Below are 12,719 nucleotides of genomic sequence, written 5' to 3'. Positions count from 1 at the left end.
CAGAAGGTGACTTTAACGCCACAATTAAGGTGCGGGTGTAAGGATCAGTATTAGGAGACATTGTAACGATAGATACAGACAAATCGTACAGCTACTCAGCTCAAAGGTAGGAGTTGCGCTAAGAAGAGTTATGCCGAAGCGCCGAGATTAGCGTGGGACAAAACTTTTGTGAGGCACCTCCGTAATTGTTTTTGGTTTCGTTTGGTAGTCTCCCTATTAGTCATCGGGGCGGTCTGTGCGTTCTCGAAGATTTTCGCATTTCGAACACTTCGCAAGAATACCGACAATACCCCCTCTAGCACCTCAACGAGAGGGCTGCACACATTAGAGGTGGCGTAAATCGGTTTCTCGCGACGTGTTACCCCTATATCTGATAGAAAATTGACGAGTTTTGATGAAAGATTTCTGCTTAAAAGTTGCTTATTAGTACTTATAAGTGATAAATCTATATAATAAACTTACTTCTACTTTATATCCTAAGCTATAGCTAACTCTTTAGGTGTAAGGTCCTTTATAAAAGCTTAAAAAGCCTCTTTAGCCTCTTTACTCTTAAATAAGTTTATATTAAGTTTACTTAAGCCTTTCTAATATTCTCTATGTAGGAGTACTTTAAGTATTCCTTAACTACTAAAGACACGTTAGTTTGAGCGAAGAGTAAGTGGTAGGGGGGGGACTAGGGCAGGTGCAGCAGTATTATAGAGGATTTTCTTATACTGCTTTTTGTTAATTTTGTTCTAGATCTTAGACTATTTCTTGTGTGTAGAGCATAGTGCGCTCTCTATCTACTTAGCTAACACATGTTAGTACGAATTTATAATTAAAAACTATTATAACTTACTACTTCTCTTCTAAACTATGTAGTTTTCTATAAGCTACTTAATCCTCTCCTAAAGTAGCTAGGCACGCTCTGCTTTAGGTAGCTCAAGATATTTATTAGAATTTTCCAATTTTTTTATAAGTTAGCTCTTAGTAGCACGATTAGAATCTTTAGCGCGTTAGAGAGCCTTCTCCTTTTAGTTTAGTAATGTAGCTTAATCTCTCTACGCTATAGCATAGCTACTAGTAGGGGTATGAGACGAACTGGACTAACGAATAGGTATAGGGTTCCTATCATGAGTATATGGTAGAGTAGGGTTACATAGATAATTAGTAGAGATACAGTTAAGTTAACTAGCCCCACCACAAAGTGCGCGCGACCACAAAGTGCGCGCGCGCCTTACAACCACCTCAACCTCAACGCGTCGTATCCCCACCACCATGGCTAATATTAAGGCTGCGCTTGCAGCTATTAATGCCCTAGGACCTGATGAGCCTTTTTCGTATACAGATATTGCAAAAAAAATATAGTGTTGTTCAATCTACGCTTACCTAAAGACACCAAGGCCTACACGCCTCACGCGCGATAGGTGGCCAAAAACGGCAGCTCCTCCACCCACAGCAGGAGCAGGCCCTAATCGCCTATATCAATCGACTAACAGATAGAGGCTTACCACCTACTCAGCCAATGATACGCAATTTTGCCTCACAGATCGCTAAGACTGAGGTTGGAGTACACTAGGCTAGTCGCTTCGTCCAGCGCTATCCTGATCAACTTACCTTAAGGTAGGCAAAAGGCCTTAATAACTGTCGCTACAAAGCAGATTTAAGAAGCAAATACAACCTCTACTTTAGCCTCCTACGCGATAAAATTAATCAATATCACGTCAAGGCGCGTCATATCTACAATATAGATAAGAAGGGCTTCATGTTTAGTATCGTAAGTCGTTCAAGGAGGATCTTTAGTAAGGCCTCGTACGAGGGCATAAGGAGGAGGACTACGATACAGGATAGCTCACGCTAGTGGATAACGCTGTTAGCCTGTATCTGCGCAGATGGATCTTGCCTTAAGCCTGCCCTCATATATCAATCAGCCTCAGGATCGATATAGGACACCTGGCTGCAGGCCCTTGATCTAGACATCTACCAAATTCGAATATCTTCATCACCTTCTGGATGGACGAACAATGAGATAGGCCTTGCGTGGCTATAGCAGGTGTTTAATCGTAGTACGAAGGCGAAGGCTTGATCCTCCTATTAATTACTCGTCCTTGACGGCCATGGATCTTACGTTACAATAGATTTTATTAAGTATTGTGATAAGCATAAGATCCTCCTCGCAGTATATCCTCCTCACTTAACCCACACGCTGCAGCTTCTTGACGTTAGCATGTTTAAGCCTCTCTCAACAGCGTACTCAAACGAAGTTTCTGCCTTTATGAATAGGAGCCAAGGCCTTACTTTAATAAGTAAGAGGGATTTCTTACCCCTCTTCTAGGCTGCCTAGCAGGCCTCCTTTAAGGAAACGACGATCCTAAACGCCTTTAAGGCTACAGAGATCTCGCCTCTTAACCTAGAAGTTATCCTTCAGCGCTTTACTATACCTGATCCTGCGACGGATAGTGACTCCTTAGCTCTTAGTGCCTCTAATTAGAGGAAGATAGAGCGTCTGCTGCGTTAGGTAGTCGCTGATCAGGGCGATAGGCAGGCCAAAAAGCTTAGCTAGGTCCTTTACTTGAGTTTAGGTTAAAACAGTCTCCTTAAGGATAAAGTAAGGAAGCTAAGAGAGGCTCTAGTTAATAAGAGAACACGTAGGAAACGAGGTAAGCCTCTACCCCTACAGGAGGCTGAGGAGTATCATGGTAGAGCTGTATTCTAGTCTCTAAGGAAGGTGAAGGAGGCGCGCGATCGCCTACAACTCTAGGAGGAGGAGGAGGAGCAACTGCAACTCCAAAAGGCTGATACGAGAAGACAGCGTGAGGAGACAAGGCAGGTTAGGGCGAGGGAGAAGGAGCAGAGGCGTTAGGCGAGGCTTGCAGTAAGTCTAATGAGGCAGAAGGAGAGGGAGGAGAAGGCTATTGAAAAGGCCTCAAGGATCGCGGCTCGCAAGGCTGCAAAACAACTTTAAAAAGCTATTAAAACTTCTTAAAGGGGTAGGAGAAGGAGCTTTATAGCTCCTGCAAAGGCTACTTAAAAAAAGAAGCCTATCGCGAGGCCTTAAGGTGGTAAGGAGCCTCAGGGAGGTGCTGCAAGCTCACTACCTCCAACCTCGCGTCGCGGCCGCGCGATTAGAACTCCATCTTGATTTCTATAGCTGTATATATATATTAAAGCCTATTAATCTCACTACTAAAATATATCGTGATAATATCTATTTAGTGTGGCTCTATAGCCTCGTTTTTAAGGTAGTTTTGGTGAGGCCGCGCGCGCACTTTGTGGTCGCGCGCACTTTGTGGTGGGGCTAGTTATTAAATGCGACGCGATAATTAACATTCTACGCGCTGCAGCTCTCTACAACGTGCCTAAACGTACCCTAAGACAAAGACTCGCAGGAAAGCCTTCTTGACAAGATTGTTCGCCTAACTTAATAAAACTACTTATAATAGAAGAGGAGGTGATTGTTAAGAATATTCTTGATCTTGATATAAGAGGATTTCCGCTGCGCCTTTCTGCTATCAAAGATTTAGCTAATTCTTTGCTAGCTATCTGCTACTGCGACCTTGTTGGCCTTAACTAGCCTAAAGCATTTATAAAGCGTCGCCTAGAGCTTAAGATAAAGTTTAATTAAAAGTACGACTACAAGAGAGCCCTCTATGAAGATCCTAAGCTTATGTAGGGCTAGTTCTGCCTTATACAGAATACTAAAGCTAAGTATAGGATCTAGGACGACGATATGTACAATTTTGACAAGACAGGCTTTATAATAGGCATGCATAACTCGTTAGTAGTAGTTATAGCCTCTAATTATTAATTAAAGCTAAAATCTCTACAATAGGGCAATAAAGAGTGGGTTACTAGCGTGGTTTGTGTTAGCGCAGCTGGCTAGGCGATCCCACCCTTTATCATCTTTTAGGGCAAGCACCACCTCTCTGCCTAGTACAAGGAAGACAGCCTGCCTAGGGATTAGGTTCTCGCAGTCTCTAAGAATAGCTGGACAACAAACGAGCTTGGTATGAAGTGGCTAGAGCACTATAACAGGCATACAAAAGAGCGTACTGTTAGAGCCTATCGCCTACTCATTCTAGACGGTCATAAGAGCTACAACTTAGTCAACTTCTAGCAATACTGCATAGAAGCAAAGATTGTTACTCTATGTATGCCTCCGCACTCTTCCCATCTACTGCAGCCTCTTGATGTGGGGTGTTTTTCGCCTTTGAAGAGGGCATATGGGCGCCAAGCCGAGGAGCTGATGCGCAATGGGATCAACCATATGACCAAGATAGAGTTCTTGCCAGCCTTCTAGCAAGCCTATTTTCAGATAGTTACAAAGGATAATATCCTAGGAGGGTTTCGAGGCGCTGGATTGGTTCCACACGACCTAGAGGTGGTGACATCAAAGCTAGATATTAAGCTGCGCACCCCTTCACCACCTGCTGCTAAAAATCTACACTAGTAGTCGCAAACCCTAAGCAACACCCTAGAAATAGGGCTACAATCGACGCTAGTGAAGCAGAGGATTTAAATGTACCTAGATAGTTCACCAACAAGTATGCTAGGTGCTGTTAAAAACTTAGTTAAAGGTGCGACTACAATTGCGCATGAGTTAGTGTTAGTTAAGAAACGGGTCTTTAAGCTTAAAGCAGCGAATAAAGCTGCTACGCGAAGGAGATCACACAAAAGAAAGCGGCTATAGAAAGGAGAGACCCTAACAATTAAAGAAGGAGAGAAACTGGCAACTCTAAAGGAGTCTAGGGCGCGTGGTAGTGGGAAGAAGGCAAAGAAGGGAGAGAGCGCTGAAGTAGGCGAACCGTCGCAAAGGCGCTGTAAACGCTGCGGTGAGACTAGACACAACTCGCGCACCTGCAAGCAAGATAAAGAGGTTAATTCTAAATAGATTAGCCTTTTCTAATTTTAATTTACTATTATTGTTGCGCTATAATGGTTACGCAACGGTGGTGAGGTTGATGGGGGCTTGGCATTTTCGGTCACTCGCTATTCTCGGCCACTCGCTATACTTTGACGTTAAGTAAAATAAGATTAATAAAATTCTAGCGTAGTATAGTTTAGGAGATTCTTATAAAGGCTAGCTAATAGGTCTTAGTATACTATTCTATAGCTAGCTAAGTCCTAGCTTATTCTTAGTACACAGTTCATTGTATATATCTGTTCGCCCGCTTGACAAACGCAATCTTCTCTATGGATCATTAGAGCGCGTCCTATTATAATGACACTTTACTAGTTCTTAGCAGCCACTAGAAACTCAGACCTGACGGCTGGCTTAGCGAATCAGGATGCCACCTGTGGATGTTTCCTGTGTCAGTACCATTCGACCCGACCCCTAAAATCATTTCGTTTGATTTCATAAAAGGCCACGAGCCGTAGGGCCCGTATTCTGACTACTTCGAGTCATTCGTCTTACTCATTCAATACTGGCCTATTTATGCACACAGTTGGGCCTTCTGCAATAGCAAGTCTTTCATACTTTAGTGGAAGCTTATAAAGACGGGCCATATCATGCACAGCTCGTTTTACCAGCTCATTATCTCACACACTCTCTCTCTTGTGTGTCAAGTCTTTGATTCTACACGAATATTCTTAGTTAGCCAACCACATTAAATATGAAATTCACTTTGGTTGTTACTGCTCTTGTAGCTATCGCTATAGCCGCCCCTACTGCTACCAAATACGAAGAAAGAGATAAGATTTCAAACTTGAGAAAACACCCTTTCCATAACACTCCAAATCCCCCAGGGACGCATAGTGGTCCTCAGGGTGGTCGAGTCCGGCGCGGCAACCCTCTCGAGGAAAGCAGATAAAGCAAGCATTTCGAACCAGGTGTGTCACTCGAGGGTCGCGATTGGTAATTGCTTTTGTTTTTAGCTAACAATGATTCTAGTTGGGAGCCCTTCTAAGTAGTGCTCTTTGGATCGAATTCTTTCATAGGAGATGCGTGGATTAGGTTAGGTAAATTACCTAATATCTGATATAGGTGGAGAGACCTCAACACAGAGTTTGTATCAATCTTATATTCAGAAGAGATGCGAGGATAAGGTTTATTATACAAGGTATTCTGCTTCTATACTGCTCGTAGCTTGGCCTTAGTGTATACTCTCTTTATATACAATTATACGCTTGCTCTACCCACGTCATGTTATATGTGTGTTATTGTGGCGTATTGAATCATTACAACGTGTCATGATCATTCTCCTAAGAGCTAGTATCCATATAAATGTGTCGCAGAGGATATAGCATCATCTGCTGTCTTATTGTGCAGGTTGATGCGTTGACCTATCGAAATCTTTCATACAACAAACGCATCTCAATATAGTTGGATTATTGTTCACGCATCAAGATAGTGTTACTAGGGAATTTTATGTTGAGCCGGTCTTTGGCATTGAGCTGTGTAGCGTCAACCTCGGGTTAGGGCGTAGCGCGAGTAGTCATCGAAGTCTCCTCTCGGTGTGCCGGGGAAATCGGAAATAGAGTCACCTAGAACGCGAGCTGCGTGCACTGCAACCACTGTTACAATATCTCAACCCAAGAATGTTAGACATGTACCTAGCGCATTCAATCATGCGTGTTGGATAGCTTCGATCGATTACGCCAAGAATGGACGCATCCAGAGCATCACGGCTCCATGGGCTGCAGACACGACGGCGCTGCACTGTGGCGCAGCCTGGAAGCTGAATCTAGCATTGTTTGCAAATGGATGGATTAAGCTGCGCTCAAGCACCTTTTGATATATTGCGGCGGCTGCTCAAGGATATTCCCGGCCGTACGTCACCGATATCGCAGTACTAGCTGGGTCAGCTTACTGAGCTGAGCCGCCAAAAACGATCAAAACTTTACCAGCGCCAAATCCATCTTGCACAATTGCTCGTACCACATCACCGCGCATCTCTGCTATCCCCACACCCATTGCAGCCATGTCTGATTTCCCTCCTCCACCAGTCGACACCATTGGTATGTGAATTGCTGCCCAAATGGCATATTCGTGTCAATTTTCATTTTCGACGCAAATGTCGGTCATGCTGACTGTTTTGTAGATTGGAGCAACGTAGGCTTCAAGATCCGAGAAGGTACGACAAAGCTCTATCCAGGGTTGCTTCAAGCCATATATGGGAAAGTGCATCAAGGTGTTCCGCAGAAGAAAGACATCTGTTGCGCAGGACGCAAAATGCATCCTACCCCATCTTGTACAGTTCCATTCTAATCGTTCTCAAGTTGCTGGCCATGTTGAATCGCATTATTCTGTCGAAACTGGAAAATGGAGCCCGCCAGTTTTCGTCGAGGACCCTTTTCTTCGCATCCACGGCATGGCGCCTGGCCTGAACTACGGCATGCAGTGCTACGAGGGTATGAAGGCTTTCCGCGCACCAAACAACACCATCAACATCTTCAGGCCGAACAAGAATGCGGAACGAATGCAACACTCGGCCTCGTTCATCTCAATTCCAGAGGTCCCGACCGACCATTTTGTCGCCTGCTGCAGTATGGCCGTGGGCATGAATGCGGCTTACGTCCCACCCCATGAAACCGGTGCAGCCATGTACATCCGGCCACTGCTTTTCGGAAGTTCGGCCCAACTAGGTCTCAACCCGCCGCAAGAGTACACTTTTGTCGTTTACTGTATCCCAACTGGCGTTTACCACGGATCCAACCCGGTGGACGCTCTCATTCTCGAGGACTTTGACCGTGCAGCCCCGGAGGGTACGGGATCAGCCAAGGTGGGCGGAAACTACGCGCCAGTTCTAAGGCACAGCGAAAAGGCGTACAAGGCCGGCTATGGCATCACGCTCCATTTGGACAGCAAGAGCAGGAGCGTGATTGACGAGTTCTCCACGTCGGCTTTCATTGGTGTCAAGAAGAACGGTGATAAATTCAAGCTGGTCGCCTCTAACAGCAAGAACGTGATTCAGAGTGTCACAGGTGACAGTGTTTTGAGAATCGCCGAGTCTTTTGGATGGGAGGCTGAGTCTCGCGAGGTACTGTATGCAGCCATTTGTTCGTGGAACGTAACTAACAATGCCAGATCTCCTACGACGAGCTCAGCACATTCGACGAAGTCTTGGCTGCCGGAACCGCAGCTGCTCTGGTTCCCATCAAGTCCATCACCATGCAGTCCAGAGGTGACAAGTTCACGTACGCAGAGGCCCAGCAAGAACCAGGCCCGGCATGCAAGAAGCTCCTTGCAACTCTCAAGGGAATTCAACAAGGCAAGATCGAAGACAAGAGCAACTGGCTTTTCACGGTAGAAAGGCCAGCGCAGTTTGGAAAGCAAGATCAGACCGACGGCGCCAAGATTGTTGGACAGCTGCCATAGGGGGGTTGTGTGCCTTGCTACGTACTTGGAATCATTCGGCGTCTAAAAAAGAACAGTAACCATGACATTGGCGTCCAGGCGCATATGGCAAGTGTATACGTATGTATATAGAAAATTGATGAACAATGAAGCAGCATTCGGCAGCTATCAGAAGACGGGCTTCAAGTCGTGTGATATCAGACCATTCACAGCACACATTAGCCGAGGCAAGCCCAGGACCCTTTCGGTACCCCAACAAAAAACCATCTGGCCAGGCCGCATACGTCATCCCTGCATTTTGCCCGTGGCAAGACTAGCCATCTTCTAGAGCGCGCGCATTGGCCCTAAGACAGCCGTCTCTGACACTCCTCGCTACCTGCATATCCACCACGCCAACGTCTGCAAGCCTGAAACATACCCCGACAGCCCTGCACCTGCCCTCTTCCACACACACCACAGCGCCAGCGCGCACAACTCAACATGCACGGGTCCTTCTCCCGCATCAAGGACAAGGCGAGGCGGCACCTGGGCGACCCCAGTCCGGATGAGGCCTATCTTTCGTGTGAGTCTAGACGCAACAACGCCAGACGGGCCACAGACTGACTGTACAAAGACTACGACGTTCGGGGTGTGTGACAGCGTCACCTGTACTTTGGCTTGCACACATGGCGAAACCAGCCCTAATGCTGACGGTTATAGTAACACGAGCCGATCTCGACAGCATCAAGTCCAATGACTGGCTTACCGACAATGTGCGCATGCTCGTCCACTCGCCCAACTGCTGTGACTAACGCCCGGGGCAGGCAATCGCCTTTTGGCAGGAATATCTCGAGCGCGAAGAGCTGACGGCCTTCCCCAAAGCCTCCATTGTCCTTCTCCGCCCCTCCATGTCATACATGCTCATGCAATCCGCCGATCCCCTCTCCCTCAAGGAAGTCCTTCCCGATTTCAGCCGCACAACACACGTTTTCCTACCCATAAACGATAACTGCGATGTGACCCAAGCAGAGGGCGGATCGCATTGGTCTCTTCTGCTTGTCTCCATAATCGACGGTGTTTCCTTCCACTATGACTCCATGAGTCAGGCAAACGACCGGGAGGCACGAAGCACGACTTCGAAGCTGGAACAGCTGCTAGGAAAGAGGTTGAGATTCATACCCATGAACGACAGTCCCCAACAGGAAAACGGAAGCGACTGTGGCGTGTTTGTATGCGTCCTGATGCGACATTTGCTGCTCAAGCGGCTGCTGAGGGCAGATGCGAGTACCAAGGTCAGCATGAGCATGCGAGATGCACACATCAATGCCAAGGATGGACGGAAGACGATGCTCAAAGTGATTGAGGATCGGAGGGATGAAGGGAAGCGGAGACGCTCGTAAGCCTTGCCATGATGCAACGGCTGCCGAAATCGCAAAGCTAATGCCCTGATTGACAGAGGTAGCCACTCGCCCTTTAGGAACTCGTCTGTGCATTCCAAGAGCCCGCCACGCATTGGCGAGGAACAATCAAAGTCACAGTCACAGGAGCGTTAGGAACAGCCTGAGTTCTGTTAGAGAAGATTGCACCCACCGCAAGTACCACGTCGCCAACTTCCGTCCATCACGTCGCACTGGCTGGGACAAGTTTCTTGTTGTGCCATTGCAGAAACAGCTTTAGCCATGCTAAGAAAACGCTTTTGATATCCGCGAGTCTGATCGTATAGGAATAAAAAAACAAGGGTACGAGGGTGATGGTGATGACGATAATGCAAGGAAACACGAATCATGTTTTACGAATCGAAGCACTTTATGTTAGCGAATGTATGAGGAGAGAGGCATTAGCGTGGGAGTTTAAGATAGCAGAGGCATATCGTGCATTTATATATATACCTTATGAAAAAAAAACAAAGCATCAGCCTCCAATCCTTGTCCCTGCTTGTGATGCGTTGTTTGTGGTGCTTTTTTCTTGTGGCGTATGTGTAGGTGAGGACAATGGAAACACATCTGGCCATGAAGTGTAGTTGAACAAAAGATACGGGTCAAATATTGGGTCTCAGAAAAGTCAGTGCAAAGTCAACATCTGCAAATGCATCAAAGAATCAGAAGAATCAGAAGAAACGCCCACTTATGCAAATGAACTCAACCCTCGCTCCTCCCCTGGCCCATCTTGATGCTTACGACTTCTTCTTCTCTTCGTCCTCCTTTCTGGCTATAAGATTGCCCTTTTCATCTCTCGGTATGCGCTCCCAGCCCGTCTTGAACCGCTTCTTACTGGGGTCAAATCGCGGAAAGGGATGCGCCTCGGTGTTGAAGACGATTTGATCCAGCGGGAGGAGGTCGTCTGGGGAAAAGAGGAGATACATGTATTTGAGTGTCTCTGCCTGTACATTTATGTCCACGTTAGCAATCTATCCAGTCTCGAAGAACAAGGAGAAGAGTGGAGATGGGGGGGCAGACGATATTCATCACGTACCAACCAAAAACTCTCCATGTTATCCCTCGTCGGAGGCGGAATCTTGGTGACATCGCCGATGCTGGAGAAGCCGCCGTTTTCCGGCACAGCCGTGTGCTCGACAAACGACTGGAACATTTCCCAGCCCCACTCGCGGTACACGTTGTCGCCCGTGATGCGCCACATGTACAGCAGCGACTCGACGGTTTCCGGGCGCTGCAAGTTATGCGAGTCGGCAGGCTTGATCTGGAAATCGGCTTTCCAGTCCTCGCCGTCCGGGACGCTGGTGTCGAGGTCGGATTTGGAGGCGAGGATCTCGGTGCGGTACATCTTGGGGGGATCGTCGAGGGTGAAATGCGCGATTTCAGGCGCGAGGCCTGTCGCGGTTACTTTGTACATGCCCATGCAGGTTTTTGTGAGTTCGCGTGCGAGGGTAATGTCTTCTTCTTGCTCTTTGCCCCATGAGGGCTGCTTGCGTGCTTCGGCGAGAGTCGCGCCGCCCGTGACTGCTAGAGCAATGGTGCCGGGGAGGAAGCATACGAGATGGTCCATCTTGGGGTGCAGATGCCCCTCGATGCCGTTTGGTCGCTCCGCTAGGACGGTGAAGTGGCTGTGTTTTGTGTAGGTAAGAAGATGCTTTTTTGCGCCATTCAGTGACTCCTTCCACATTTCCATGTACACGGGCTCTTGTTTCTGCGTCTGGAGGTATTGCTTTGGAAGATATTCGTAGTAGCTGTCTCCACGGCTGCCCCATCGAATCTCGTTTCCGCGGAAAGTGCCCCTGTCTGCGTAGATGAAGATGGGCAGAAGACCGTCTTTGGCACCGAGGTTGTCGACGACTTGCATGACCTTCTCTGCTGCTTTCCAGTAGTTAAATTCGCCCGTGATGGATGAGAGGTATTTCATTTCAAGTTGGAGCGTAGTCGCTTCAGCAGTGGAAGAGGCACCGCCGTCGGCGTGCGAGGCTTCGCCCTTGGAGGTAGCGAGAATGACACTGGCCCAAGGTACGCCTGAAGGTGATTCGTATGCGCCCATGAGACGGTCAGCAAGATCCACGGCCTTCTCCAAAAAGAGATCCTCCTCATTTGCATTTGTGGGCTTCATCCCAGGGAGTGTGTCTTGTAGGTAATGTGCCGAGAGTAGACCGCCAAGCATACGAATTGTAGTTTCGAACGTGTTGACATCCTGCTTCTTGTCGTAATCCAGAGTGGTGGATATCCATTCGCGGGCGTGGTTGTATTCCTTGGTCAGGTTCATGATCATGAGCGTGTCGAGCGCATCTACAATGATCCAACCAAGACCGTTGGGCTCAGCCATGTATCGTCCTTTCTTTGACACCGGTCGGTACTCGTCGTAGCCCCAGCCATGCTCCTCGTATGCGTTCCAACTCAGCAAAAAGGCATCCTTTACTGCTTGTCTCCGCTTCTCCCAGTCTACTTTGCCCTTTTTCCCTGTAGCGCTTCCACCAAGCTTCGACGCTAGGCTCTTTCCTGTGTCTTTCTCGTCTTGTACAGCATCTCCACTCGACCATCCGAACCAGTAGAAGAGTCCCAGTACCACCAAGGCAATCAACGCCATTCCCCTCTTGCCCCTCATGAAACCCCACCCTCCCCTCCCAGCGCCATATCCGTAGACTTTTCCCGAAGGCTTGTCTTTGTACATTGGCAAGCCCTTTTCATTCCCTGGCAGCTTATTCCAAACATTATCCTCAAACTTGCGTTGCGCGCTCTCGAAATTGGGTACGTTGCGCGGGATAGCGAAGGACATGTCTGAGTCCTGGATTGCTCGTTTTGTGGCCTCGACTGCCTGCCTGCTGGACTCTACGGCTTGCAAGGCGGTCCTGTTCGCGACGTTCTGGAGGATGCCAAAGGCGGAGGGTGTTTTGAAGGTTGCTCTGCTGCGGTTGAATGGATCGCGTGGAGAGTTCATCGGGCGGCGCGACGCGTTTTGTGGTCGTAACGAGGCGGGGCTGAGCGAATGCAATTCGCTCTTAGGAAGTCGGTAGTCCAAA

The 12,719-nt window shown here is 47.8% G+C and overlaps 3 protein-coding genes across 3 annotated transcripts; 2 read left to right on the top strand and 1 right to left on the bottom strand.

Annotated features, from left to right (window-relative positions):
- The first annotated feature begins 6,862 nt into the window (after positions 1-6,862).
- SETTUDRAFT_166271 (uncharacterized protein) lies at positions 6,863-8,447 on the top strand. The gene is made up of 4 exons (XM_008033253.1): positions 6,863-6,939; positions 7,023-7,055; positions 7,201-7,961; positions 8,009-8,447. The coding sequence occupies exons 1-4, from the start codon at positions 6,903-6,905 to the stop codon at positions 8,297-8,299; spliced, it is 1,122 nt and encodes a 373-aa protein (XP_008031444.1). The 5' UTR covers positions 6,863-6,902; the 3' UTR covers positions 8,300-8,447.
- A 290-nt stretch (positions 8,448-8,737) lies between these two features.
- On the top strand, positions 8,738-10,175 carry SETTUDRAFT_166264 (uncharacterized protein). Its single transcript, XM_008033252.1, has 5 exons — positions 8,738-8,840; positions 8,892-8,906; positions 8,978-9,030; positions 9,082-9,653; positions 9,710-10,175. The coding sequence occupies exons 1-5, from the start codon at positions 8,759-8,761 to the stop codon at positions 9,717-9,719; spliced, it is 732 nt and encodes a 243-aa protein (XP_008031443.1). The 5' UTR covers positions 8,738-8,758; the 3' UTR covers positions 9,720-10,175.
- A 128-nt stretch (positions 10,176-10,303) lies between these two features.
- SETTUDRAFT_166263 (glycoside hydrolase family 47 protein) lies at positions 10,304-12,653 on the bottom strand. Its single transcript, XM_008033251.1, has 2 exons — positions 10,730-12,653; positions 10,304-10,637 (listed from the first exon to the last, which is right to left on the bottom strand). The coding sequence occupies exons 1-2, from the start codon at positions 12,635-12,637 to the stop codon at positions 10,431-10,433; spliced, it is 2,115 nt and encodes a 704-aa protein (XP_008031442.1). The 5' UTR covers positions 12,638-12,653; the 3' UTR covers positions 10,304-10,430.
- Between the last annotated feature and the right edge of the window lie 66 nt (positions 12,654-12,719).

This window comes from Exserohilum turcica (genome assembly GCF_000359705.1).
Source record: "Exserohilum turcica Et28A unplaced genomic scaffold SETTUscaffold_9, whole genome shotgun sequence".
NCBI classification, from domain to species: domain Eukaryota; kingdom Fungi; phylum Ascomycota; class Dothideomycetes; order Pleosporales; family Pleosporaceae; genus Exserohilum; species Exserohilum turcicum.
This window is presented reverse-complemented; position numbering and strand designations above follow the sequence as displayed.

Coding starts and splice junctions, on each gene's coding strand:
- SETTUDRAFT_166271 (XM_008033253.1), top strand. CDS start 6,903: ATGTCTGATTTCCCTCCTCCACCAGTCGACACCATTG. Junction 6,940..7,022: donor TCCACCAGTCGACACCATTG/GTATGTGAATTG, acceptor ACTGTTTTGTAG/ATTGGAGCAACGTAGGCTTC. Junction 7,056..7,200: donor AGGCTTCAAGATCCGAGAAG/GTACGACAAAGC, acceptor ATCGTTCTCAAG/TTGCTGGCCATGTTGAATCG.
- SETTUDRAFT_166263 (XM_008033251.1), bottom strand. CDS start 12,637: ATGAACTCTCCACGCGATCCATTCAACCGCAGCAGAGCAACCTTCAAA. Junction 10,638..10,729: donor ACATGGAGAGTTTTTGGTTG/GTACGTGATGAA, acceptor ATAAATGTACAG/GCAGAGACACTCAAATACAT.
- SETTUDRAFT_166264 (XM_008033252.1), top strand. CDS start 8,759: ATGCACGGGTCCTTCTCCCGCATCAAGGACAAGGCGAGGCGGCACCTG. Junction 9,031..9,081: donor ATGACTGGCTTACCGACAAT/GTGCGCATGCTC, acceptor CGCCCGGGGCAG/GCAATCGCCTTTTGGCAGGA.